General features: G+C 57.0%; 3 protein-coding genes across 3 annotated transcripts in view; all 3 read right to left on the bottom strand.

Annotated features, from left to right (window-relative positions):
- Tspear (thrombospondin type laminin G domain and EAR repeats) overlaps positions 1 to 27,568 on the bottom strand; it is a 114,992-nt gene that overhangs the window by 80,375 nt on the left and 7,049 nt on the right. The window lies entirely within an intron of this gene.
- Positions 1,340 to 9,893, bottom strand: LOC122101320 (keratin-associated protein 10-9-like). The gene is made up of 4 exons (XM_042671710.1): positions 9,488 to 9,893; positions 6,389 to 6,565; positions 5,151 to 5,262; positions 1,340 to 2,111 (listed from the first exon to the last, which is right to left on the bottom strand). Exons 1-4 carry the CDS (start codon positions 9,891 to 9,893, stop codon positions 1,340 to 1,342), a joined length of 1,467 nt encoding a protein of 488 aa, XP_042527644.1.
- LOC122101301 (keratin-associated protein 10-3-like) lies at positions 18,100 to 18,774 on the bottom strand. Its single transcript, XM_042671657.1, has one exon. The coding sequence runs from the start codon at positions 18,772 to 18,774 to the stop codon at positions 18,100 to 18,102; it is 675 nt and encodes a 224-aa protein (XP_042527591.1).

The raw sequence follows: 27,568 nt of genomic DNA on the forward strand, positions 1-27,568 counted from the left end.
GCCCCGTTCACCCTTCCTGCCTGCCTGCCTCTCTATCTTTCCCTCTCTCCCTTTCTTCCTTTCTCCTTCCCTCCTTCCCTCCCTCCTCCCACCTCTCTTGTACCAGGGCAAGCATCCCAGTAGCCTATAACACCCTCAAACAAAGTAACCCAACAGGATTACAACACACACAAGAGCCACCATGTGAAGGTCCCACTAAAATCCACCAATTACTGAAGAGAAGAAAACATGGGGAAAGTGTCCACCAATCACAGACGTGTCACCGAGCAGCTCCCACTGATGTCCAACCAGCTCAGATTTGTCACCCAGCAGTGCCCATTATATTCCACATGCTCCAGAATTAGAAAAACAAAACAAATTAAGCATTTTAAACAAAAACAAGGAAGGTCCTTTAAAATAACCTAAGACACAAGCTGGGACCAGTGGCTCTTGCCTGTAATCCTAGCTACACAGGAGGCTGACATCTGAGGATCATGGCTCAAAGCCAACCTGGGCAGGAAAGTTCTAGCGATTCATCACCAGTTAACCATCAGAAAACTGGAACTGGAGCTGTGGTAGAGCACTAGCCTTGAGCACAAAAGCCCGGGGACAGTGATCAGGCCTGAATTCAAGTCCCTGGACCTGAACAAATAATAAAGCCAAATGATGCAACACACAGACGCTGAGAGACCAGCCCATCTGAGGTGGGGTGATGTCCACAGGAGAACATTCTAGAGAACTGAAGAGTTCATCACACCCAGCGGGAGGCCCGGCGTGCGGGCGGCTGACACAGCTGCACTGGCCTGAGCCGCCAGCCCTGTGTGGGATTTAATTAAGGTGCAGGTGCAGACATGCTACTTCCCCAGATGTGTGGCAGGGTCCCGGGACATTTGCTCTGTGAGGCCTGCCCAGTTCTGTTGGCACTGCCAGGACGAATGTCCCCTCTGCTGGACACCGCAGCAGGACGGGCCAGGCACCCGGCAGCGGTGGCCCAGTCTCCGCCAGCAGCACTCGCGTTGGGTCACTGCTCAGTGGCCAGGGGTGACTGTGAGTGGCGGGGTCTCACAGGGCAGCTCCCCTTGGAGTAGACGTGGCCCTGAGTCCCACCTTTGTTCCTAGAGGCCGTGGCCTGCGAGCTGACGTCCGCTCAAACCCCAACAAGGAGAGCAGGAGATGTGGTGATCTGTGAGTTTATTGATAATGTTGGCAGTCAAGGTGATGTGAGGTGGAGCAGAGGAGGGGGGAGGAAGGAGAGAACAGGGAGGAGGGAGAGGATGATCAGGTTAGCTCAGTGGACAGCTAGGGCACCTCTGCATGTCTTCATGATAGGGAAAGGCCCACTGTCCCCGGGCCGCACCCATCAGCAGCTGCACTGGCCTGGGGAGCCGCCACAGCAGGCCTGGCGGGAGCAGGCAGGGCGGCACAGCAGGGACACGCACGAGGCCGCCGGGCGGCAGCAGCCAGGCTGGCAGCAGGGGGCACAGCAGGAGGAGGTGGGCACGCAGCAGGCGGGCCTGCACACGGGCCTGCACAGCAGGGACACGCTGGAGGACGGCGCGCAGGGCGGGCAGGGGCGGCAGCAGGGCTGGCAGCTGGTCGGCTGGCAGCAGCAGGAGGAAGCCCCGCAGCACATGGACTCACAGTACACGGGTCTGCAGCACCCGGGTCTGCAGCACACGGGTCTGCAGCACATGGGCTCGCAGCACATGGCTCTGCAGCATACGGGTGTGCAGCACACGGGATTGCAGCACATGGGTCTGCAGCACACAGGTGTGCAGCAAACGGGCTCACAGCACATGGGCTTACAGCACACAGGCTTACAGCAGACAGGCACGCAGCAGGATGGCTGGCAGGCTGAGCAGAGGCAGCAGCAGGGCTGGCAGCTAGACGGCTGGCAGCAGGAGGGTGTGCAGCAGCTGGCGCAGACGGACTGGCAGCAGGGGCTGGACGCACAGCCCGCTGGGGAGCAGAGGAAGGTGAGGCAGGGGGCGGGGGCGCAGCCGCGGGGCTGGCAGCAGCTGGGGGCGCCGCAGGGCTCGCAGCAGCTCTCTGGGCAGTCGTCCACCTGCCAGGAGGCGTGGGTGCAGGCGTCGGAGCAGACGGACATGGTGGAGGCGGCCATGGCGGCGGGGCTGGGAGGAGCGGGAGGTGTGAGTGTGTGAGTGTGTGTGTGAGTGTGAGTGCAATGCCGCTGGCTTTTATACCCCTCCTGTGCGTGCTGTGCTGGCCACAGCTTCCCCTTCCTGGTGTATGGGCTCCTGGCCGCGTTGGCCGTGTTTGTTTGCTGAGTTGCTGTGCAGCTTGTTTTCCGCCAGACAGTGTCTGTGCCCGGGGCAGCAGCAGCAGGCTTGCCAGTGCGGATGGGGCTGCCTGCCATCGCTCTCTCTGCGGTTCACCTCTCTACCTCTCATCTCTCCGTCGGCCTGTGCTCTGTCTGACCCTGTGTCTGTCTGTCGTCTGTGTGCCTGGAGCATGGTGCTTGGTACTCATGGTGGTCCTTGTCTTGGTCACCGCGAGGAAGCTCAGTCGCTGTCCCTCCCCGGGCCAGCAGCCCGCCACCCTGTCCCCTTGTGGGCTGTGCTCCAGGCCCCTCAGCTGGCGTCCACCCTCATCTGCAGGCCAGTTGCCACCAGGTAGGGATCAGGACAGGGCACCAGTCACCACCAGGGCCGCTGGCTCCGAGCAGCTGAGCCTGGACCCTCATGTCTGCCCTGAGCTCTGAACCGTGTCTCAGCACCGCACACCTCTCCTGTGCCCGCCCGGTGCCCTCGCCCCTGTCTGTCCTCGGCCTGGGGCGGCAGGTTCCAAGTTGGAGTTCAGTCGCTCCTCGTCAGCCTCTAAGCAGCCGCTCAGCCTCGGCTTCCGAGTCTGCGCCTTGGCGGTGTCTGTGGGGCCAGGGCCGCGCCGGTGCTCGCCCTGTGTGCCCACCGCCCTTTGTGCATCTCATCTAGCCGGTCCTCCCGTGCCGGCCCTCCCGTGCCGGCCCTCCCCCCGCCGGCCCCGCCCCCGCCGGCCCCGCCCCCCCGCCGGCCCCGCGCCCCCGCCGGCCCCGCCCCCGCCGGCCCTCGCCCCGCCGGCCCTCCCCCCCGCCGGCCCCCCCCCCCGCCGGCCCCGCCCCCGCCGGCCCCCCCCCCGCCGGCCCCGCCCCCCGCCGGCCCCCCCCGCCGGCCCCGCCCCCCGCCGGCCCCGCCCCCCGCCGCCCCCCCCCCCCCCCCCCCCCCCCCCCCCCCCCGCCGCCGGCCCTCCACGTGTCACCATCGGGCGTCCCCGTGGGCAGTGTCCCCTGTGCGCCCCGTGTGTGGCCCCCACCTTGGGGCCGGCCGCCGGGTCGTGGCCCTTGACGGGCATCTTCTGGCTGGCAGCGCCCGGCTGCGTCCCGGCGGGCCAGGCTGGGGGCAGAGCACAAGGGCCTCACAGCGCCAGGGAGGCCCCGAGCCCCTGCCCAACCTCCTCACCTGGTGAGCAGAGCCCGCGGCCCCGAAGCCGCAGCGCAGGCCCCTCCGCCCGCAGCCCCCCGCACCCCCGCACCCCGCATCCGACTCCGCCCGCAGCCCCCGCACCCCGCATCCCACTCCACCCGCAGCCCCCGCACCCCGCGCTCCCCGCATCCCACTCCACCCGCAGCCCCCGCACCCCCACACCCCCCCGCATCCCACTCCACCCGCAGCCCCCGCACTCCCCGCATCCCTCTCCACCCGCAGCCCCCGCACCCCCACACCCCCCCCCCCCCGCATCCTACTCCACCCGCAAGCCCCCGCACCCCCCCGCATCCCATTCCACTCGCAGCCCCCGCACCCCTCGCTCCCCGCATCCCACTCCGCCCGCAGCCCCCGCACCCCCCCCCCCCCCCCGCATCCCACTCCGCCCGCGGCCCCCGCGCCCCCCCCGCATCCCACTCCGCCCGCGGCCCCCGCACTCCCCCCCCCCCCCCCGCATCCCACTCCGCCCGCGGCCCCCGCAGCCCCCCGCATCCCACTCCACCCGCGGCCCCCCCAACCCCCCCGCATCCAACTCCACCCGCACCCCCACACCCCCGCATCTCACTCCGCCCGCGGCCCCCGCGCCCCCCCCGCATCCCACTCCGCCCGCGACCCCCGCACCCCCCCCCCCCCGCATCCCACTCCGCCCGCGGCCCCCGCAGCCCCCCGCATCCCACTCCACCCGCAGCCCCCGCACCCCCACACCCCTCGCATCCTACTCCACCCGCAAGCCCCCGCACCCCCACACCCCCCCCGCATCCTACTCCACCCGCAAGCCCCCGCACCCCCCGCATCCCATTCCACTCGCAGCCCCCGCACCCCTCGCTCCCCGCATCCCACTCCGCCCGCGGCCCCCGCGCCCACGCGGCCAGCGCCACCAATAACCACCCGTTCCTTCTCCCTACAAGGACTGTCCTTTCCTTTCTTTCTTTCTTTTCTTTTTTAAAGACATGATACAGGATTTACTGGTGAGCAGGACTCAAGGAGCCGGGCGGGTGTGGAGCGCTGGGTGAGCCCGCGCCGGGCTCAGCGGGTGCCCTGGGCTCAGCGGGTGCCCCGCGCCGGGCTCAGTGGATACCCTGGGCTCAGTGGATGCCCCGCGCCGGGCTCAGCGGATACCCTGGGCTCAGTGGATGCCCCGCGCCGGGCTCAGCGGATACCCTGGGCTCAGTGGATGCCCCGCGCCGGGCTCAGCGGATACCCTGGGCTCAGCGGGTGCCCCGCGCCGGGCTCAGCGGATGCCCCGCGCCGGGCTCAGCGGATGCCCCGCGGCTGGGCTCAGCGGATGCCCCGCGCCGGGCTCAGCGGATGCCCTGCGGCTGGGCTCAGCGGATGCCCCGCGCCGGGCTCAGCGGGTGCCCTGGGCTCAGCGGATGCCCCGCGCCGGGCTCAGCGGATGCCCCGCGGCCAGGCTCAGCGGATACCCTGGGCTCAGCGGATGCCCCGCGCCGGGCTCAGCGGATACCCTGGGCTCAGCGGGTGCCCCGCACCGGGCTCAGCGGATACCCTGGGCTCAGCGGGTGCCCCGCGCCGGGCTCAGCGGGTGCCCCGCGCCGGGCTCAGCGGATACCCTGGGCTCAGTGGATGCCCCGCGCCGGGCTCAGCGGGTACCCTGGGCTCAGTGGATGCCCTGCGCCGGGCTCAGCGGGTGCCCCGCGCCGGGCTCAGCGGATGCCCCGCGGCCGGGCTCACCTGTTACTCGGAGGACCACGGCCATCAGGGATGAGGTGCTGCTCAGGCTTCATGTCTTCCAACTCATCCGCCTTAAACTTGGCGAGGCCCAGCCCGTGGAGATGTGGATCTTCTAACGGCCAGGGAGCTTGACCGCGGCCCTGCGTGCAGCCTCAATCACCTGTTCTACTCTGCAGCTCAGTGCAGATGGACGTGATGACCTGGCCAACGTGATCCTGGCCACAGTGCCCTAGGGTTTCCCAAAGGCACCCCGCATTCCTGCCTGGAGCCTAAGTGGGGGGCAGTATGAGATCAGAGGCATGTGGACACGCTGGGAGACGTACTCCAACGCCCCTTAGGACACCCATGTGAGTAACAGGCCAGTACACTACCAGACATGCTGCTTGCCACCACCGCCACATACCGAGTCTCCAGGAGTGACCTTCCTTCCTCCCTCCCTCCCTCCCTCCCTCCCTCCCTCCTTCCCTTCCTTCTACCCTCCCTCCCTCTCTTCCTTCCTTCCTCCCTCCTTCTCTTCCTTCCTCACTCCCTTTCTCTCCTTCCTTCCTTCCTTTCTTCCTTCCTGTTCCTCCTTCCCTGTCTCCCTTTCTTCCTGCCTGCCTTCCTTCCTGCCTCCCTCCCTTCCTTCCTCCCTCCCTTCCTTCCTCCCTCCTTCTCTCCTTCCTTCTCTCCTTCCATTCTTCCTTCCTTCCTCCCTTCCTTCCTCCTTCCCTCCCTCCCTCCCTCCCTTCCTTCCTTGCTCCTCCCTCCTTCCCTGTCTCCCTTCCTTCCTGCCTGCCTTCCTGCCTTCCTTTCTTTTGCCAGTCCTGGGGTGTGCACTCAGGGCCTAGGCATTATCCCTGACTTTTTGTGCTCAAGACTAGCACTGTACCACTTTGAGCCACAGCTCCACTTCCGGTTTTCTGGTGGTTCATTGGAGATAAGAGTCTCATGGACTTTCCTGCCCAGCTAGCATCAAACCTTGATTCTCAGATCTCAGCCTCCTGAGTAGCTAGAATGACAGACATGAGCCACCAGCATCTGGCTTTGCATTTTTTTCTTGAGATAGCATCATGTGGTCCTCATTTTGCCTGGCAAAATTAATAAGCCTTGACTTCCTGTTTCTCCAAAACCCTGCCCACGAGTATCGTGAGCTGGCATTAGGTTCAGGAGATGAATGTCTGGTATCTGTGCCCGAGGAGTAAGAGCCCCAAGGAAGGTGGAGAGTGAGGGCTGCAGCCATGTCCTTCCCTCCCTGCCCCTGGGGGGAGGGGCCTGGAAGAGGATGGGGGGCTGGAAGAGGATAGGGGGGCTGGAAGAGGATGGGGGCCGGAAGAGGATGGTGGGCTGGAAGAGGATAGGGGGACTGGAAGAGGACGGGGGCTGGAAGAGGACGGGGGGCTGGAAGAGGACGGGGGGCTGGAAGAGGACGGGGGCTGGAAGAGGATGGGGGGCTGGAAGAGGATGGGGGGCTGGAAGAGGATGGGGGCTGGAAGAGGATGGGGGGCTGGAAGAGGACGGGGGGCTGGAAGAGGACGGGGGGCCCAGCACTGTCCTGGGCTGTGGCTTTGCTCCCAGCAGGATGGGTACCATGTGTAATGACAGCGCCTGTCCCTGCCCCCATTTCTTTGCAGCCTCTTGCCTGCTGTATCTGCTTGGCAGTGTAAAGTTCATGGTTTTTCCCCATTCAGTCCCCCAGCACCTGGAATAGCACCCCAACATAGCTGCTCCTCCATAAAATGGAAAATGGACTCCCCGCTCTCCCCCCCCCCCACGGCCCCCAGGAAATGACAGAAGACTAACTCTGAGTCGTGAGACAGCTGAGGGCAGTGACAGGTGTCCGTGGGGACCCCGGTGGCCAGGGCCAGGAGAGCATGAACAAGAGCTCATCCATGGGCAGATCAGTACCCAGGATACTGCACACCTAACAAAACACCCCAAACACACGAAGCAAAATGGGCGGAACTGAAGAAGACATAGACAATCCCGTTCTAAACCACAGCTGGGCTCCAACAAGCACACTTGTCCCGAAGGAGGAAAGAATGGGGCCGGATCAAGCAGGGAGCCAAAGAGCACCCCAACACCCGTCAGACCCGCAGCTCTGCCCAGCCACAGCCCACAGCACGGCGGGCGAGGCCACAAAACTGGTCTCCTTCACCCTGTGTGACTGAAACTGAATCAAATATCTTCTCTGACCACAGAAGGAAATCAAAACCAAAAGGAAGACCAGAATCCATACATATGGGCCAATAACACACTTGAACAAAAGAAGCCTGGAGGAAGTTAGGAGGGCTTTGTGATGAACGAAGAAGACAACGAGGCAGGAGGAGGCAGCAGACACGGCCAGGGGCACTCAGAAAATGTCTAGGCGGAAAAAGAAGCAGGAGCCGGGCACCAGCGGCTCACGCCTGTCAGCCTGGCTGCTCAGGAGGCTGAGAGCTGAGGATGGCAGTTCAAAGCCAGCCCGGGCAGGAAGGTCCCTGAGACTCTTACCTCCAATAAACCATCAGAAAACCAGAAGTGGCGCTGTGGCTCCAGTGCTAGAGCGCTTGCCTTGAACTGAAGAGCTGAGGGACAGTGCCCAGGCCCAGAGTTCAAGACCCACAACTCTCTCTCTCTCTCTCTCTCTCACACACACACACACACACACACACAAGGAGTGTGATCTCAAGCCATAATCCAACTTCACACCCTAGGAAGCCATGACAGAGAGGAGAGGCGCTGGGGACGCTGGGGGCAGGGGAGTGCAGAGCCTGTGCCCTCCCCTGCCTTGCCCTCCCCTGCCTGCACACTTTCCAGGGTGCAGACCCGGTGGTGCTGGGGTCTTGCCCAGGTGGTTTCTCCGGGGCTCGCCCAGCCCCCACGGCACCCGCCTCCCCCTGCGCCACAGCACAGCTCAGGGCCCGCACAGGCCACTGTCAGGATCTCCGAACTGGAATGGGCGACCACGCCCCCTGCAAATCCACATCTGGGAATTTAGGCGACTCTAAGGCACTTGGCCGGATTGGAAGGATCAGGGCGTGGCTTGCAGCAGTTTAGATGACCTGCCAGTGCAGCTGGCCTTCCAGAGCCTGAGCCAAGAACTGTGTGCCCAACACCAGAAAGCACTAGCCTCTGCCAAGGAATGGCAGTGAGATAGCCCACTCCCGCAGGGCTGAGGAATGGCAGTGAGATAGCCCACTCCCCCAGGGCTGAGGGATGGCACTGAGATAGCCCACTCCCCCAGGGCAGGGATGAGGGATGGCACTGAGATAGCCCACTCCCGCAGGGCTGAGGAATGGCAGTGAGATAGCCCACTCCCCCAGGGCAGGGCTGAGGAATGGCACTGAGATAGCCCACTCCCCCAGGGCTGAGGAATGGCAGTGAGATAGCCCACTCCCCCAGGGCAGGGCTGAGGAATGGCACTGAGATAGCCCACTCCCGCAGGGCTGAGGGATGGCACTGAGATAGCCCACTCCCGCAGGGCTGAGGGATGGCACTGAGATAGCCCACTCCCGCAGGGCAGGGATGAGGGATGGCACTGAGATAGCCCACTCCCCCAGGGCAGAGCTCCCTGCGCCCTGGGAGGCAATGGCTGCCAAGGTTCAGCACCCACCCAAGGGGCAATCAGGACCCTGCCCTGCCCATGGCCGGCCTCAGGCTCTCCTCCAGCTGGGATGGGCGGAGCTTGGGCCTTCCCAGCAGTGCTCAGGATGTCAGGGCCAGGCCTAGGCCACAGCTACCCTGCAGAGGCCTGTGGTCCCTCCTCCAGCCCAGCCCAGCCCAGCCTAGCTCCCTCATCTCCAGCCCTCAGCACAGCTTGGGACGGAAGGTAGTCCAACACAGACATGGGTAGCGCTGGGTCCTAGCCTAGGAGGCCCCACAGGATGGGAGCGGGAGCCAGGGCTCCGGAGCCCACAGGACCTGCAGGGGAAACGGGAGGCAGACACCCCAGGCTGTGTGTAGCCAAGGAGCCCCACAGCTGGCGAGGCAGAGGGGCAGCGGCCGCAGCTTCCAGCACCTGACCAGGCCTCGCTGTGCCCCACCCCACCAACACACGAGTCCACACAAGACAGCGGGGACTGGAGGCTGAGGTGGGAGGACGGGGCCCGCAGGGTCAGCCTGGACAGCGGAGGAGCCATCGCTGAGAGGACCTGAGGTCAGGCCAGGCCACAGACTGGGCTGGGCTGGAGCAGGCCTGGCGGACCGGGCTGGCAGCCCCAGGGGGCTGAGCAAGGGGCAGCCCTGGATTGTGGATGGGCGAACAGCAGGCAGGCATTCAGCAGGCCTGCGGGCAGGAGAGACAGGCAGCAGGCTAGACTATTAGCAGCACGCAGAAGCAGCCCCAGAGCAGGTAGGCACACAGTACACGGGCTCACAGCACACAGGTCTGCAGCACACGGGCTCACAGCACACAGGTGTGCAGCACACAGTCTTGCAGAAGACAGGCACGCAGCAGGATGGCTGGCAGGCTGAGCAGGGGCAGCAGCAGGGCTGGCAGCTAGACGGCTGGCAGCAGGAGGGTGTGCAGCAGCTGGCGCAGATGGACTGGCAGCAGGGGCTGGACGCACAGCCCGCTGGGGAGCAGAGGAAGGTGAGGCAGGGGGCGGGGGCGCAGCCGCGGGGCTGGCAGCAGCTGGGGGCGCTGCAGGGCTCGCAGCAGCTCTCTGGGCAGTCGTCCACCTGCCAGGAGGCGTCGGTGCAGGAATCGCAGGAGCCGGGCAGGCAGACCCGGCTGTCATAGCTCAGGTCACTGGAGCAGACGGACATGGTGGATGCGGCCATGGCGGCGGGGCTGGGAGGAGGTGAGGGTCTGACTGTGGGGGAGTGGGTGGGTGGGGGGTGCCCTGCCCCTCTGCTTTTCTCCTCTGAGGTGTGTTTGTCTGTCTGGAGCCTCAGGTCCTTCCCTTTCCGTGTTGCTCTGGGTGCACGAGGACCTTCATTAGGGCTCAGCTCGTAAACTTCCTGGTGCTGGGCGGGGCTGCGGCCTGCGTGTGGCTCTGCTGGGCATCTCAGGACCCGTGGGGACGGTGGCAGGGCTGACCGCGTCCTCCTCCCAGGCCTCACCGCCAGCGGCCTGCCCGGGCTCCTGTGGGACACTCTGTCCCCAGCCTCTGCGCCGGTGGCCTCAGCCGGGTCAGATGGACCGAGCTGTGCGTCTGCGCCTAGACAGCGGAAGAACAGCCCTCCTGTGGGCTCTGAGTTGCCGTGGTCCGGTGCTGCTGCGGGCACTGGCCTGGCGAGGAGGAGGATCACCTGGAGATGCTAAAGAACACACATGGTCAGCTGGGCAGCGGCCCTGGCCCCAGGGGGGACAGCGTGGGCACGCTCTCTCTGGGATGAGCAGCCCTGCTCGGCCTGGGGTAGCTTGTTGGGAATTCAGTTCCCAGCATCCTCTAGGCCTCCCTGGTTGGGAAGCCCCAGCACCCGGTCCTGGAGGGAGACGCATGGGTTTCCTGGTTTCCGGAGTCCCGTGGCTTCTGGCTTCCCTTGTATTTTCCTGTTGCTGAGGGAGACAGATAAGGCAGTCCATGGCTGCCTTCCTCTAGGTCCCTGGGTCCGAGTAAAGCAACGGGCCAGGAAACCGCAATGCGGCGAGCATCCCTGGTCTGGGGGAAGCGGCTGTCCACTGAGCGATCCAGCTACTTCTCGGAGTCACCGCCTGAAACCCAGAAGCCCCAGGGTCATCCGAGGAGATGCACACGGAGGCCTGAGCGGTAGTCCATCCACATGGAGGCCGAGGAGAGTTTGGGCAGAAGTGTGCAAGCCTCCGATGTCACCCAAGGACTTGCACCAACGTGTGTAAACTCGGGACATGCTATCCTCTCACCAGCATGTGTAAACTTGGGATACGTGGCTCTTGAGGACGGGGGGACAGGAACCTCCTCTCTGCTTCCATTGCTGGTTTTGAAAAAAATTCCACCTTGCCCATGAGCCCTTCTGCATGGCCCAGCCCACTCCACATTCCCGCTGTGGCCCCCGAGGATGATGTCCACTGACTCTGCCGACAGTGACTGTTCTGGTCTCGCACAGAGACCAGCAGCATGCGCCTTTCCTGAACGGACTCTAGAGGCTGCAGTTTCCGGGACCACAGGGCAGAAACCCACAAGCAGGATCCCAGGGCCAGGTTTGATGGCGTCAGGAGACCACCTCTGCGCGGCGCTGTGGTAGTGTTTTGCAGCACCCCTGAGCTCTCACACGATGCTGTGGTGGTGTTTGCAGCACGGCTGAGCCCATGTGGGTGGTGTTTGCAGCACCGCTGAACCCATGTGGGTGGTGTTTGCAGCTCCCCTGAACCCCCTGAGCTCACGCACGGCGCTGAGGCTTCACATCCACTCACTTGGTCTCACATCACCTGGCCAACGCAGAGTGGACAGATTGGGAGTCTCTGCACAGAGAAGCTGTGGACAGATTGGGAGTCTCTGCACAGAGAAGCTGTGGACAGATTGGGAGTCTCTGCACAGAGAAGCTGTGGGGCCTATTCTTGGCTGAAGAAAGCAAGTGTGCAAAGAAATTTAATACTAAACAGTTGCATTTAAAAATAAAGAATTCATATGGGAAGGCCAGGAGTGGTGGCTTGGGCTTGTAACCCCAGCTACTTGGGACGCAGACAGAGCGTCATGTTTCAAGGCCAGTCTGGATAAAAAAGACTCCATCTCAACCCACAGACTGGGCACGGTGGTAGGTACCTATGGTCCTAGCTATGCCAGAGCATAGGTAGGAAGGATTGCTGTCTAAGGCTGGTCACATGCAAACCAAGACTCTACTTGACAAATAACGAGGCTTATAAAAAGGCTGGAGTATGGTTCAAGTGGTAGAGCACCTGAGTTCAGACTTCAATACCACAAATGGAAGGACCACTTCCCACAGGTGGTGGGACACACTTATCCCCTCGGCCATCAGGCTGCTCCTCCTAAACACAAAGCCACGGGTGCAATGAGAGAAAAGACAGCAGACAGTGTCAGCCAAGGCCAGACACGTGGATTCAGTCAGCCACGAGGAAGAGAGCGCCGGTAGGCCCTAAGTAACAACCAGAGCCAGAATCCTGGCAATGCCGGAGCTGGGGCACCCGGCACCAGCCTGCCCTAATGTGGAGGAACCCAGCACGGCGGGATCTTTAGAGCCCAGGCTGGACAGGCCACACTGCACAGGCCACACTGCACAGGTCACACTGCACAGCCCACACTGCACAGCCCACACTGCACAGCCCACACTGCACAGGTCACACTGCACAGCCCACATTGCACAGGTCACACTGCACAGCCCACACTGCACAGGTCACACTGCACAGCCCACACTGCACAGCCCACACTGCACAGCCCACACTGCACAGATCACACTGCACAGCTCACACTGGACAGGCTACACTGGACAGCTCACACTGCACAGCTCACACTGGACAGGCCACACTGCACAGGTCACACTGCACAGCCCACATTGCACAGGTCACACTGCACAGCCCACACTGCACAGGTCACACTAGACAACCCACATTGGACAGGGCATACTGCAGAGGTCACACTGCACAGCCCACACTGCACAGGTCACACTGCACAGGTCACACTAGACAGCCTACATGGCACAGACCACAGTGCACAGCCCCATGCTGGACAGGTCACACTGGACAACCCACACTGCACAGCTCAGCTCAAACTGCACAACCCACACTGCACAGCCCTCACTGGACAGCTCATACTGCACAAGTCACACTGGACAGGTCACACTGCACAGCTCACACTGCACAACCCACACTGCATAGCCCTCACTGGATAGGTTGCACTGGACAACCCACATTGGACAATTCACACTGCACAGCTCAAACTGCACAGGTCACACTGGACAGCTCATACTGCACAAGTCACACTGGACAACCTACACTGCATAGCTCACACTGGACAGGTCACACTGAACAACACACACTGGATAGCTCATACTGGACAACGCACACTGCACAGCTCACACTGCACAGGTCACATTGCACAGCTCACACTGGACAGCTCACAGTGGACAACCCACACTGCACAGCTCACACTGCACAGGTCACACTGGACAGGTCACACTGGACAGCTCACGCTGCACAGGTCACATGCACAGCTTACATTGCACAGCTCACACTTGACAACCCACACTGCACAGCTCACACTGGACAGGCCACATTGGACAGGTCACACTGGACAGCTCATACTGGATAGCTCACACTGGACAGCTCACACTGCACAGGTCACACTGGAGAGCTCACACAGCACAGGTCACACTGCACAAGTCATACTGGACAGGTAACACTGGACAACCCACACTGCACAGCTCAACTGTACAGGTCAAATTGGACAGCTCACACTGGACAGCTCACACTGCACAGCTCACAATAGATAGGTCACACTGGACAGCCCACACTGCAGAACTCACACTGGACAACCCACATTGCACAGGTCATACTGCACAACACACACTGGACAGGCCATACTGGACAGGCCACACTGGTCAGGTCACACTGGACAATCCACAATGCACAGCTCACACTGGACAACCTACATTGTACAGGTCACACTGCACAGCTCACACTGGACAGGCCATACTGGACAGGTCTCACTGGACAGGTCACACTGGACAACCCACAATGCACAGGTCACACTGGACAGCCCACACTGCACAGCTCACACTGAACAACCCACATTCCACAGCTCACACTGCACAGCTCACACTGGACAGCTCACACTGGACAGCTCACACTGGACAGCTCACACTGCACAGGTCACAATGGACAACCCATACTGCACAGCCCTCACTGGACAGGTCACACTGCACAGCTCAAACTGCACAGGTCACACTGGACAGCACACACTGCACTGGTCACACTGCACAGGTCACACTGGACAACCCACACTGCACAGCTCACACTGCACAGCTCACACTGCACAGCTCACACTGGAGAGGTCACACTGCACAGCTCACACTGGACAGCTCACACTGCACAGCTCACACTGGACAACCCACACTGCACAGCTTACACTAGACAACCCACACTCCACAGCTCAAACTGCACAGGTCACATTGGACAGCTCACACTGCACAGCTCACACTGCACAGCTCACACTGGACAAGTCACACTGGACAGGTAACACTGGACAACCCACACTGCACAGATCACACTGCACAGCTCACACTGCACAGGTCACACTGGACAAGTCACACTGGACAGATCACATTGCACAGATCACACAGCACAGGGCACATTGGCAGCTCACACTGGACAGCTCACACTGCAAGGTCACACTGGACAGCTAACACTGGACAGCTCACACTGCACAGGCCACACTGCACAGGCCACACTGGACAGGTCACACTGCACAGGCCACACTGCACCGGTCACAATGCACAGGTCACACTGGACAGCTCACATTGCACAGGTCACACTGCACAGGCCACACTGCACTGGTCACAATGCACAGGTCACACTGCAAAGGTCACACTGCGCAGACCACACTAGACAACCCACACTGCACAGGTCACACTGCACAGGCCACACAGGAGAGCTCACACTGGACAACTCACACCGCACAGGTCACACCACACAGCTCACACTACACAGCTCACACTGCACAGGTCACACTGGACAGCTCACACTGGACAGCTCACACTGGACAGGTCACACTGGACAACACACACTGCACAAGTCACACTAGACAGCTCATACTGGACAGCTCAGTATGCACAGGTAACACTTTACAGGCCACACGAGACAGCTCACACAGGACAGTTCACACTGCACAGGTCACACTGGATAAGCCACAATGCACAGGTCACACTGGACAGGTCACATTGGACAGGCCACACTGCACAGGTCACACTGCACAGGTCACACTGGACAGGTCACACTGGACAGGTCACACTGGGCAACCCACACTGCACAGGCCACACTGGACCAGAGGCGAAGCTGCCACCAAGGCAGCCCAGCTCAAACGTATAGACACCCAGGGCAGCAGAGACCCAGCAGCCCCCCGTGGGGCGGCCCTCTGCTGGAGCCTGACCTGCAGGCCAGCCGCGTCTCCTTTCAGCGACTGGGCCCAGTCCAGGGACACCCTCAGCGGAGGCTGGACCCCGGGCCAAGAGACGTGCCTCGTGAGCTCCCCTAGGTGTGGGCACACTTAGTAGCATCAGGCCTAGGAGTTAGTTATTGGTATGGATGGCATTTGAAGTGTTTGAACAAACGAAGTAAAACATTAAGTCTAAGTATGATGCTATCGATAGGCAAACTCAGCACCAGAGGAACCCCAAAGGGCTGGTCTGTCTCGGGTGTGTGACCACGGCGCCTGCCTGATCCTCTTTCCAGCCCAGAACGGAGGGGAACTATGTTCCTTGTCAGAGGCCCCATGGCCACAGCAGCCTAAGCTGTGGGAGGCGGGGGTGAAGCGAGCCACAGCGGTGGTGTGGATGGTGGCTAGCGGGGGCCCAGAGACAGAAAGTGGAGGGCTGGCGGGCCCAGGGACAGGAAGTCAGAGGGGCTAGTGGGGCCCAGAGACAGGAAGTGGAGAGCTGGCGGACCCAGGGACAGGAAGTCAGAGGGGCTAGTGGGGCCCAGAGACAGGAAGTGGAGAGCTGGCAGGCCCAGGGACAGGAAGTCCGAGGGGCTTGTGGGGCCTAGAGACAGGAAGTGGGAGGGCTGGCGGGCCCAGAGACAGGAAGATGTGTGGGCCTGAGGCTGGGTGACATTGTGTCCATTACCAAGGCAAACACGAATCTCAAATGCAGCCCTTAGAGGTACAGTGTAGTACGTCTTAATTTAATAGCAGGATAAGGTTGTAAGCCTTCCGTGCTGTTGCACGGCAGCCGTGCCCACGTATCCGTGTGCAGGAGTGACATGATGTAGTATGGCATACTGGGTTTGAACTGAGGACCTCACGCTCGCTCCACCCTTTGTGGTCTCACTATTTTTCAGGCAGGGTTTTGTATTTTTGCCCTTGCACTCTGCACCACGGTCGTCCTACTTTTCTCTCCCAGGTATCTGGGATTACAGAAATGTTCATCATGCCTGGCTTATAAATTGCGATCAGGGTCTGCAACCTTTAGGCCCAGGTCAGCCTTGAACTGGGATCCTGACAATCTCCTCCTTCCAAAGAGCCAGGCATATAGGATTCAGCCACCAGGCCCAGCTTGAAATGAAAACATCTTAAGATACATAAGCCTATTAGCCTGTGTTCCATTACTGTACCAAAATACCTGGGGCCGGGTCTTTATTAAGAAAAGAGGTTTATTTGGCTCACAGTCTGGGGAGAAAGAAAGTCCAGCAGCATGGAGTCCATCTGTCAAAGTCCCTGTCAAGTACATCATACCACATCCGCCCCACAGAATGTGGCAGAATGTGTGAAAAGGCCACATGGGAGACCAGAAGGCCCAGGGCTGGGCGGGGGTCCTCAGGCCTCAGACCAGACCTGGGCGGAGAGCGCTGTGGCTGCGCTTCCTGCGGTGCCCACTCTTCTGCCCAGAGCAGACGTAAAACTGGGGAGGAGGGTGGTGACAAGGTGCATGTGCCTACAGGGGTCCCCGGCTGTCCTGGTCCACTGGCACTGCCAGAGAGACACAGAGACACCCACACACAGCCAAAGCCTCAGCGGCCAGAACAGAAGAGCTAGAGCCAAGGCAGGAAGCTGGAAACGCTCAGGACATTTCTAATGAACTCGCCGCCAAGGTATCATTCCAGGGTGCCCAACCCTGGTGGCGTGCCAGCCCCAAACCCAAGTGCAGATCTCGCCGTGCGTGCTGTGTGGTGAGGTGCGGGTGGGTTGGCAAACGAGTGGAGGGAAATGAGCCGCATCCCCAGCCATACCGAAAGACGGAAAGCAAAGTAGGGAATGGGGCGAGGACCTGTGGGTGGGACCCCTCCTGGCCTCGGCGGGCAGCCAGGCCCGCAGCCCTCCATGCTGACCTCGGTCCAGAGTGAGCGGATGGGGAACGTCGGCGGGAGGCTAGGGCCGACACATGGAGTGTCCCCCTCTGCCCCACACTCGGGCTCGGGCTGAGGGCCCCATTCTGTCCACACTGAGCCATGCCAAGGCCACTGGTCCTGAGGGCGCTGGCCGGCCTGGCCAAGTTAGGTTTGGTGTGGAGCAGCTTGCAGGAGGAAGGGGACAGAAGAAAAGCCCAAGAGCCACGGCCTGAGCAGAAGGGACCAGGCAGTGCACCCGATGGTGAGACCAACAGACAGCTCAGCAGCAGGGACCAGACCCTGCACCCGACAGTGAGCCACCCCCTGAGCAGCAGGGACCAGGCACTGCACCCAACGGCGAGACCAACACACAGCTCAGCAGCAGGAGCACCCTCCCGGTGAGACGTGAGTTTTATTAGCAGAGGGTGAGTTCCAAAGGCAGCGCGCTGGGCAGGGTGGGGAGCGAGGGAGGGGAGAGCGGACTGGGCTGTGGCCAGCACCGCCAACGGCATCCACCTGGCCAGGGCAACGGAGGCACCGCCAAGGCTGGAGAGGGCAGGAGGGTGGGGGCCTGGGCGGCCAGCCCTCTGGCCCTGAGCAGGTTCTCACCACGGCAGGTCTCCCTGCGATGGAGGCTGGGTGGGTGATCGACAGGAGCTGGGAGGGGGAGGACTCCACGGCCCCGTCCCAGGGACAGTCAGCCTGGATTTCACACCAGTGTCCCAAATTGGCTTGCACTGTGCCACGCCTGACCCTTCCAGGCCCGGCCACGCACCCGCATTTCCTCTCTGTCTGCAGAGGGCAAAGATGAACTTTGAGGGGCGAGAGTCTGATGTTATCTGACAACAGGCCCAGCCTGCACAGGCGAGCTGGCTTGTTCCTGCCAGATGGAGGGGTGGGTGCAGTACCACCAGGCCCAGAGGGCACAGGAAGCTGCCCCGGGGCTAGCCAAGCTGGGGGATTGGGACAGCCTGTGGGAGTGTGGGGTGAAACAGATCTCAAAGAGCTCAGAGCAGCAAGGATTCTAGAAAGACCACTCTGCAGTGTGGGGCGCATGCACCGCACCCATCAGCAGTTGCACTTCTGGCTTGAGGAGCCACCACAGCAGGCCTGGCGGGAGCAGGCAGGGCGGCACAGCAGGGACACGCACGAGGCCGCCGGGCGGCAGCAGCCGGGCTGGCAGCAGGGGGCACAGCAGGAGGAGGTGGGCACGCAGCAGGCAGGCCTGCACACGGGCCTGCACAGCAGGGACACGCTGGAGGACGGCGGGCAGGTCGGGCAGGGGCTGCAGCAGGGCTGGCAGCTGGACGGCTGGCAGCAGCAGGAGGAAGCCCCGCAGCACACGGGCTCACAGCACACGGGTCTGCAGCACACGGGCTCATAGCAGACGGGCACGCAGCACACGGGCTCACAGCACATGGGCCTGCAGCACACGGGCTTACAGCAGACAGGCACGCAGCAGGACGGCTGGCAGGCTGAGCAGGGGCAGCAGCAGGGCTGGCAGCTAGACGGCTGGCAGCAGGAGGGTGTGCAGCAGCTGGCGCAGACGGACTGGCAGCAGGGGCTGGACGCACAGCCCGCTGGGGAGCAGAGGAAGGTGAGGCAGGGGGCGGGGGCGCAGCCGCGGGGCTGGCAGCAGCTGGGGGCGCCGCAGGGCTCGCAGCAGCTCTCTGGGCAGTCGTCCACCTGCCAGGAGGCGTGGGTGCAGGCGTCGGAGCAGACGGACATGGTGGAGGCGGCCATGGCGGCGGGGCTGGGAGGAGCGGGAGGTGTGAGTAGTGTGAGTGTGAGTGAGTGAGTGTGAGGTTCTTGGGCTCCTGGGCTTTTATACAGGCCAGGTGTTTTCAGCCGGGCACTCCGGGCGTCATCCCTTCCTTGTTGGTGGCCCTTCCTTGTTGCTGTTTTGCACTGGCTTCTGGGTCCTCGTTAACTCTGGTGTATTTACACAAGGCCCTGTTCTGCTGGCACAGCACCAACACGGAGGGAGGGCAAGGCTGCGCAGACGAGCCTCTGTGCGCTGGGCCACGGCCGGTGCAGGATGACCTTGCTCTGCTACCAAGACCTGCTGAGCCAGGAGAGGAGAGGCTGGGAGTTCCCATCCTGTGTCTGAGCCACACAGAGTGGTGAGTCGCAGCCGGGGCGGACGGGCCAGGGAGGAGGCAGAAGGACGGAGGAGCAGACGCCCCAGACACAAGTTGTCAAGCCCAGTACCGATTGCCGGAGGTGAAGATGAAGGAGAACTCCAAGGAGGAGGCGGATTCTTCTAGAGGGCAGGCTTTTCAGTGGGTGTGTTGGGGGGAGCATGAGGGTCTCAGTCACACAGAGGCGCCCAGAGACGTGAAAATGACAGCGCCTCTGCCATCCGAGGCCCGGCACAGAAAGAAAACCCTCCAGGCTCCAGAAAGAGATGGACGCCCAACTTTCGCGTTGCAGGCTGGGGTCTGCAGTACACGAAGCCCCGGAAATCTCCACTGTCCATGGGAAATGCTGGAATCCCCATGGTCCCTGGCCTCGGCCCACGGCCCCAGCCCGCCCAGAGCGAGGGAGGTAACAGCGTCCAGATCTCATGGCCACAAGATCTGTGGAGCGCACACAGCCCCCGCACAGGACACAGCAAGAGGAAGGCAACCCCAACCACGGGGAGAGCGCCACGCGGTCCTGGCTGATGACACGGAGCCCTGCGCCCAGACCCGAGCTCCCCACACCACTGTGCCGCAGCTGAGAGCTGACAGCACACAGTCCTGAATGCACCGCCACGGCCACCTGAACCCACCTCCCCAAAGGGCCTGCGCACACACCCTCCGCACCCACACTACCGCGCTGTGTACACCGCCGGGCGTCCGCCGGGTACAGCGTGGCGTGGTCTCACCGCAGCCTGCGCGGCCGCCTCTGTGCTCAGCAGACACTCGGGAATCCACCAAGATGGCGACCGTATCTGTCAGGGCTGTCACTGCTCAGAGGGGACTCTGTGTGGGTCGGGCGCACTACGGTCCCGACTCAGTGTTGGACTACAGTTTGTGGTGTTGCACGCCAGTTTGCACAAACATCACTGTGCACGGGTTTTGGCACGGTCATGAGGGCAGGGAGGGCTGCAGTTCCAGGCCTGTCCTTAGTGGAGAGCCTTCTGGATTGGACCCCTGGAGTGATGTCAGCCATGAGTCTTCCTCCCTCTCCTCTTCCTTCTCATCTTCCTCTTTTTTTCTCCTCCTCCTCTTTCTCCTTCTTTGGCAGATGGCCCATCTCTTTTTGCTTTAGGTTATTTTTTCAGGGAGGGTCTTGAGTTTTGGCCAGGGCTGACTTTGGATGGCCATACTGCTACCTACAGCCTCTCAAACAGCTGTGTCACAGGTCTTCACAGCTGCACCCAGCCTGCTGATGCAGATGGATTCTCACATTGTGGGAGGCTGTCCTTGAACATTGATCTCCACCTTCCAAGGAGCTGGGAGGCATGGGTCACCACCAGCCAGCAGTCTTTGTGAAATGCTTTGTACCAAGTTACAGAGTAAACTGATCCATGTGTTCCTAGTTTATAAAGAACAAATCACCGCGACGACTCGGAGGGGGCCGCTGGGGTCCCAGAGGCACAGGGGGCTGCCTGCAGATCACCCACGCAGAAGCCGCCTGAGCGTGGACACTGTGGACCCGACAGCTTCGACAGAGGCAGAGACAGAAGAGAATCATACAGAGCCACCACTGCCCAGCCCAGCCCGCAACCACCCCAACAGAACTTGGATTGCAACCACAACTGATGACCTACACCACACAGAAACAACTAGCTCCAGTTTGAGTACCCCACAGGGGACAGTGTATCCCTCAAGGGAGACCAGAGCTGGAGGGAATCCCCAGACCCTAACTCAGACTCCCTACCCCAACACCCACACCACAGGACCCAATAAAACTGGGAACTGTTCGAGAGCTCCACCAGCCCGTGGAGCACACTCAGCTGGCCAGGCTAGAGCAAGAGTGCCCCTGGAAGGGAGCTTAAGCACCCAAGCCAGGAACAGCGCCCCTGGGTCAAGACAACCAACAGTAGAAGAAATTTGAACTGTGTACCCCAGGCTGCATAACCTAGGTGGTATACACAGCAGCACAGGCCCAACCAGCGCGCTCCAGGCGGGCTGGAACCAGACCAGGGGATCCGGCACCTAAACAACACAACCAACTCCTCCCAACTGAAGTCAAAAGCTGAGCACACGCCTCAGCAGAGGGGAGAAAAACAGGGAACTGCACCCCCTGGGAAGCACGCCTGTGACAACAAAAGACCTGGAGGCTCAGGACAAGAGAAGCCCAAACCCCACCAAAACCCCACCCATATACCCTAGGCTGGGAATTGGGCAACACAGGCCGCTAGCACCTGATAGTAGACAGGAGCTCAGGCTGATAAGGCAGCTCAGCAGTAGAGTGATAGTCTTGCATGCATGAGGCCCTGGATCTGATTCCTCAGCATCACATAAGCAAAAAGGGTCAGAAGTGGTGCTGTGGCACAATGGTAGGGTGCCAGCCTTGAGCTGAAGAGCTGAGGGACAGCACCCAAACCTAGAGTTGAAGCCCACAACCAGCCCAAAACAAACAAACAAAAAGACATCAGGAGCCCATAGCATTCTCCAGTATCTGGGAGAGTGCATCCAGAGCATCTGATCTAGCCAAGAGCACCGGTAGGAGCAAACACGAGCAGTCTAGGCTGCTCAACCCTTCTAAAGGCGGAAATTGCCAGCAATCTACAGCAGAGAGCCGAGAATCCTAATTAGGTCAGACCAGCAGCTGGAGGTAGGCCTCCAACAGAAATCAGATCAGGCACACACTCTCTCTACCAATACAGAATCAGCAACCAAGCAAAGGCAGACACACCAAAACAAAATTGCAGATTAGTCTCCTGAACTCCCATGTGAAAATCACAGAGAAAAATTACAAGGTTTATCGCCACCCAGGATAGCAAGCTCACCTCAAAAGCCAGCAGCCACGCAGGGGAGAGCCCCAGTGGGAGCAAAGCAGGAATGGAAGACAAAAGCTACATCCAAGGGTTGCTGGAGGCAATGACTCAAGAAATAAAGTGAGAAATAGATCAGAAATTGAAAGAGTACAAGGATGAACTATCAAAAGAGATATAGGATATCAAGCAGAAGATGCATGCAAAAATAGAAGCTTCACAGACCTCAGTAAGAAGTGAGATAAATGCCAAATTAGAGGTAATACGTACCTCATTAAGAGGTGAGATCAGTACTTTGAGAACCAACATTGAATCCATAAAGGAATCCATTTCTTCCATGCAAACCACAATAGAGGCCACGGTCAACAGAGTGAATGAAATGGAAGGTAGAGTGTCAGATACAGAAGACAGAATACACCAACTGGACCAAAAAGTGACAGATAGGGAAAAATCACTCAAATTAAGCCAAAGGGAAATTCAAGAGCAAGCAGATAATGCCAAGAAATTTTACCTTCGTATAATTGGAGTGGACGAAGGTGAGGAATTTCAGAGCAAGGGAATGCAACACCTATTCAACAAGATAATCGGTGAAATTTTTCCCCACCTCAAAAAAGAACATCTTACCTACATAACAGAAGCATATAGAACACCCAACAAGGAAGATCCCAGGAGAAACACTCCTAGACACAGTATAGTAAAAATGATAGATCTGAATAATAAGGAAACAATCTTGCATGCAGCAAAAATGAAGAAGGAGCTATACTACAATGGGAAAAATATTAGAATCACTGCAGATCTCTCCACACAAACACTGAATTCAAGAAAGGCCTGGGAAAGCACCATATGAGCCCTGAGAGCCAATAACTGCCAACCCAGACTGATATACCCAGCAAAGCTAGCATTCACATTTGATGGAGAACTGAAAATTTTTAATAGCAAAGAAAAACTAAATGAATACATAAACATTAAGCCAGCATTACAAATAATTCTAAGAGGGGGGACACAACTTGAAGAAAGCAACCAGGAACTGGGACCTGCCCCAGACAGGCATTACTCAAAGTCTAACTGAGCAAGCACAGGAGGAAAGGAAAGAGGAAAAACTTGGAAAAACGGAATGGCAGGGACAACAATGCATCTCTTTATACGTTCTCTTAATATTAATGGGCTTAATTCGCCAATCCGAAAAAAAGAACTGCAGACTGGATCAGAAAACAAGACCCATCCATCTGTTGCCTTCAGGAGACCCACCTGTCAGCCAAACATAGAAACAAATTCAGAGTAAAGGGATGGAAAGGGATCTACCAATCAAATGCCCACAGTAAGAAAGCAGGTGTAGCTATCCTGATATCTGACAAAATAAACTTTTTATTAAAATCAGTACAGAAAGACAAGGACGGACACTACATATTAATAAAGGGAACAATCCAAGAGGAGGATATTACCATCATCAACTTATATGCCCCAAATATTGGTGCACCCAGATATGTTAAAGAAATGCTCTCAAACTTACAGAATAAAATAGATCCTAATATGATAATACTAGGAGACTTTAACACACCACTCTCACCAAAGGACAGGTCTACCAACCAGAGGATTGGCAAAGAAGCTACCGAATTAAGTGAGGCCATACTTCAAGCGGAATTAACTGACATCTATCGAGTATTTTACCCTAATACAACACAGTACACATTCTTCTCAGCAGCTCATGGAACTTTCTCCAAAATAGACCATATCATAGTTCCTGCAAGGAACTTAAGCAAATACAAACGGATTGACATAATCCCTTGTATCTTATCTGACCACAGTGAAATCAAGCTAGCTCTCAATAACAAAGCATACCGCAGAAATTTCTCTAATACATGGAAATTGAACAGCACACTCCTTAGCAATGCCTGGGTAACAGAACAGATCAGAGAAGAAGTAAAACATTTCCTACAACTCAATAAAAATGAAAACACCTCACAAAGAAACTTGTGGGACACAGCAAAGGCAGTCCTGAGGAGCAAATTTATTGCCCTCAGTGTCCACATCAAGAGAATGGAGACAGACCAAGTAAATAATCTCATGTTGCAATTAAAACAGCTAGAAAAACAAGAAAAAATGGAACCTAAAGTTACTAGACGAAGCCAGATAACCAAATTAAGAGCAGAGATTAACCAATTAGAAAATCAGAAAATTATAGCCAAAATAAGCCAAACAAAAAGCTGGTTCTTTGAAAAAATAAACAAAATTGATGGCCCGTAGGCAAGATTAATTAAAAAAAGAAGAGAGGAAACCCATATTGACAGGATTAGGGATGCCACGGGATAAATCACAACACGTACCCAAGATATCCAGACAATTCTAACAGACTACTTTCAAAAGTTATACTCTGTAAAGGAAGAAAACCTGGCAGAAATGGATGCATTTTTAGAGAAATACAAGTTGCCCAAACTGAGCAAAGAAGAAGTAAACCAATTAAATAAGCCAATATCCTACAACGAGATACAGGAAGCTATCAAAAGTCTTCCAACAAAAAAAAGCCCAGGACCAGATGGATTCACAGCAGAATTATATAAGACTTTTAAACAAGAACTAATACCCATACTCCTCAAGCTCTTCAGAGAAACAGAGAAGGAGGGAGCTATCCCAAACTCATTCTACGAAGCCAATATCACACTCATTCCCAAACCAGGCAAAGACCCAACCAAAAAGGAGAATTACAGGCCAATTTCTCTGATGAACACAGATGCAAAGATCCTTAACAAGATTCTAGCTAACAGAATCCAGAAACAGATAAAAGAAAAATCATACACTATGACCAGGTAGGCTTCAACCCAGAGATGCAGGGATGGTTTAACATACGTAAGTCAATAAATGTAATCCAGCATATCAACAGAGCCAAGGTCAAGAATCACATGATTATCGCCACAGATGCAGAAAAGGCCTTTGATAAAATTCAACATTCATTCATGCTAAAAGCTCTGGAGAAAATAGGAATAGAAGGAACATTTCTAAAAACAATAAAAGCCATTTATGACAGACCAATAGCCAATATTATACTTAATGGAGAAAAGCTACAACCAATTCTCCTAAAATCAGGAACAAGGCAAGGATGCCCACTGTCTCCACTCCTCTTCAATATAGTCCTGGAACCCTTAGCCATGGCAATAAGGCAAGAAAAAGACATTAAAGGGATCTGCATAGGGAAAGAAGAAGTTAAACTATCCCTTTTTGTAGACGACATGATACTAAACCTTCATGATCCCAAAAACTCCATCCCCAAACTCTTAGAAATCATAAATCACTTCAGCAAAGTAGTGGGATACAAAATCAACCCAGAAAAATCAGTTGCCTTCCTGTACACTGACAATGTACAAGAAGAGAGGGAAATAAAGGGAGCTACCCCATTCACAAAAACCTCTCAAAAAATAAAATATTTAGGAATTAACCTAACCAAAGATGTAAAAGAACTATTTAATGAAAACAATAAATAGTTAAAGAAAGAAATTGCAGAAGACACTAGGAAATGGAAATACCTCCCATGCTCTTGGATAGGCCGACTTAATATAGTAAAGATTTAGGTAATACTTCCAAAATTAATATACAAATTCAATGCAATTCCTATTAAAATCCCAATGACATACATCACTGAAATACAGAAAACAGTCCAAAAATTCATATGGAACAACAAAAGACCTAGAATAGCCAAAACAATTCTAGGGGATAAAGACAATATGGGAGGGATATCCATGCCGAACTTCAAACTCTACGACAGAGCTATAATAACAAATACAGCATGGTACTGGCACAAAAACAGACCCGAAGACCAATGGAACAGAATAGAAGATCCAGAAATAAATCCACAGGCCTACAGCCAGCTGATATTCGACAAAGGAGCCAAAGACATACAATGGAAGAAACACAGCCTCTTCAACCACTGGTTTTGAGAAAACTGGGCGGCCACATGCAGAAAACTAAAAGTGGACCCCAGCCTATCACCATGCACCAACATCAACTCAAAATGGATTAAAGACCTTAACATTAAACCTGAATCTCTGAAACTACTGCAGGACAGAGTAGGAGAGACACTTGAACTAATAGGCACAGGAAGACACTTCCTGAACAGAGTCCCAGGGTCACAACAAATTGGAGAGAGACTCGACAAATGGGACTACCTTAAAATAAAAAGCTTCTGCACAGCTAAATCTATCACAACTAAGCTAGAAAGACAACCAACTAACTGGGAAAAAATATTTACCAGCAATATATCAGACAAGGGGTTAACATCCAGTATATACAGAGAACTCAAGAAACTAATCCCTCCCAAACCTAACAAACCAATAACTACATAGGCAAGGGAACTAAAGAGAGACTTCTCAGATGAAGAGATAAAAATGGCAAAGAAACACAAGAGGAAATGTTCACCATTCCTGGTTGTAAAGGAAATGCAAATAAAGACAACCCTGAGATACCACCTTACCCCAGCCAGAATGGTCCACATCCACAAGTCAGCCAACGACAAATGCTGGAGGGGATGTGGAGAAAGAGGAACCCTATTACACTGCTGGTGGGAATGTACACTTATACAACCACTTTGGAAAGCAGTCTAGAGGGTCCTCAGAAAGCTAAAGATTGACCTCCCTTATGACCCAGTCATACCACTTCTAGGCATCTACCCTGAACAACAGGAACCAATATACAAGGACACGTGCACCTCCATGTTTATTGCAGCACTGTTCACAATAGCTAGGATATGGAAACAACCCAGATGTCCCACCACAGATGAATGGATCCAAAAATTGTGGTATCTATACACAATGGAATATTATGCAGCCATTAGAAATGAAAAAATAATGGCATTTGCAGGGAAATGGATGGAGCTAGAAGGAATCGTGTTGAGCGAGGTAAGCCAAGAGCAAAGAGACAAATGGTACATGGGCTCCCTGGTAAGTGGATGCTAAATCCAAAATGTTAGGTGATATGACAAAACTAACAGGACTTAAGAAACAAAACTCCCAGTCATCTGGTTGAACCACTACTAAATATCCCCACGCTGCTGATCACATGTATGGTGTATAACATGTGAACACCGTTATATGTTATAGACTGTGATAGACAGTTTGCTCCAGGAAAGTTAGAATGAACTTGTGACTTTAAATGAGCAGCATTATTCCACAATACTGTGAAATTCGGGAAATTATGTAATCACTTAATCACAATTAAAAAAAAAAAAAAAGAACCTCCGGGAAGGTAGGAAGGGAAGGGATGGTTGGGGGAAAACAATGGAGGGGGTAACAATGATCAGTAGGAAGTGTACTCATTACCTTACTCATGTAACTGTAACCCTCTGTATAGTATCTTTACAATAAAATAAAATAAAATAAAAAACAACAAATCACAAATGGTGACTTGGTGTTGAGTTCTGCAGTTTCCCAGAGTATCCATCAGTACTACCACATTCCTTCCTTTTTGGGTTGTATAGATTGATTCTCCAGGACTGAGCTAGCCTTGCATTCCTGCAGAAAGCCAGCCCTGTCGTAACACATTATCCTGCTGCATAGTTTTCTGAAATGCCCTAGGTTTGGACTTCAGTGTTTCGATGATCCCCCCCCCCCCCCGCGTTGTGGG

Source organism: Dipodomys spectabilis, unplaced genomic scaffold, assembly GCF_019054845.1.
Source record: "Dipodomys spectabilis isolate Male_0828 unplaced genomic scaffold, ASM1905484v1 ptg000652l, whole genome shotgun sequence".
NCBI lineage: Eukaryota > Metazoa > Chordata > Mammalia > Rodentia > Heteromyidae > Dipodomys > Dipodomys spectabilis.

Bases quoted from the DNA above. Each gene is read 5' to 3' on its own strand.
- LOC122101320 (XM_042671710.1), bottom strand. From the start codon at position 9,893: ATGGCCGCATCCACCATGTCCGTCTGCTCCAGTGACCTGAGCTATGAC. The intron at 6,566-9,487 runs GTGAGCCCGTGT...ATCCTCTTCCAG, and splicing joins GTGCTGCAGACCTGTGTGCT to CCCCCGTCCTCTTCCAGCCC. The intron at 2,112-5,150 runs GTGAGCCCGGCC...CGCTCCTCCCAG, and splicing joins CGTGGTCCTCCGAGTAACAG to CCCCGCCGCCATGGCCGCCT.
- LOC122101301 (XM_042671657.1), bottom strand. From the start codon at position 18,774: ATGGCCGCCTCCACCATGTCCGTCTGCTCCGACGCCTGCACCCACGCC.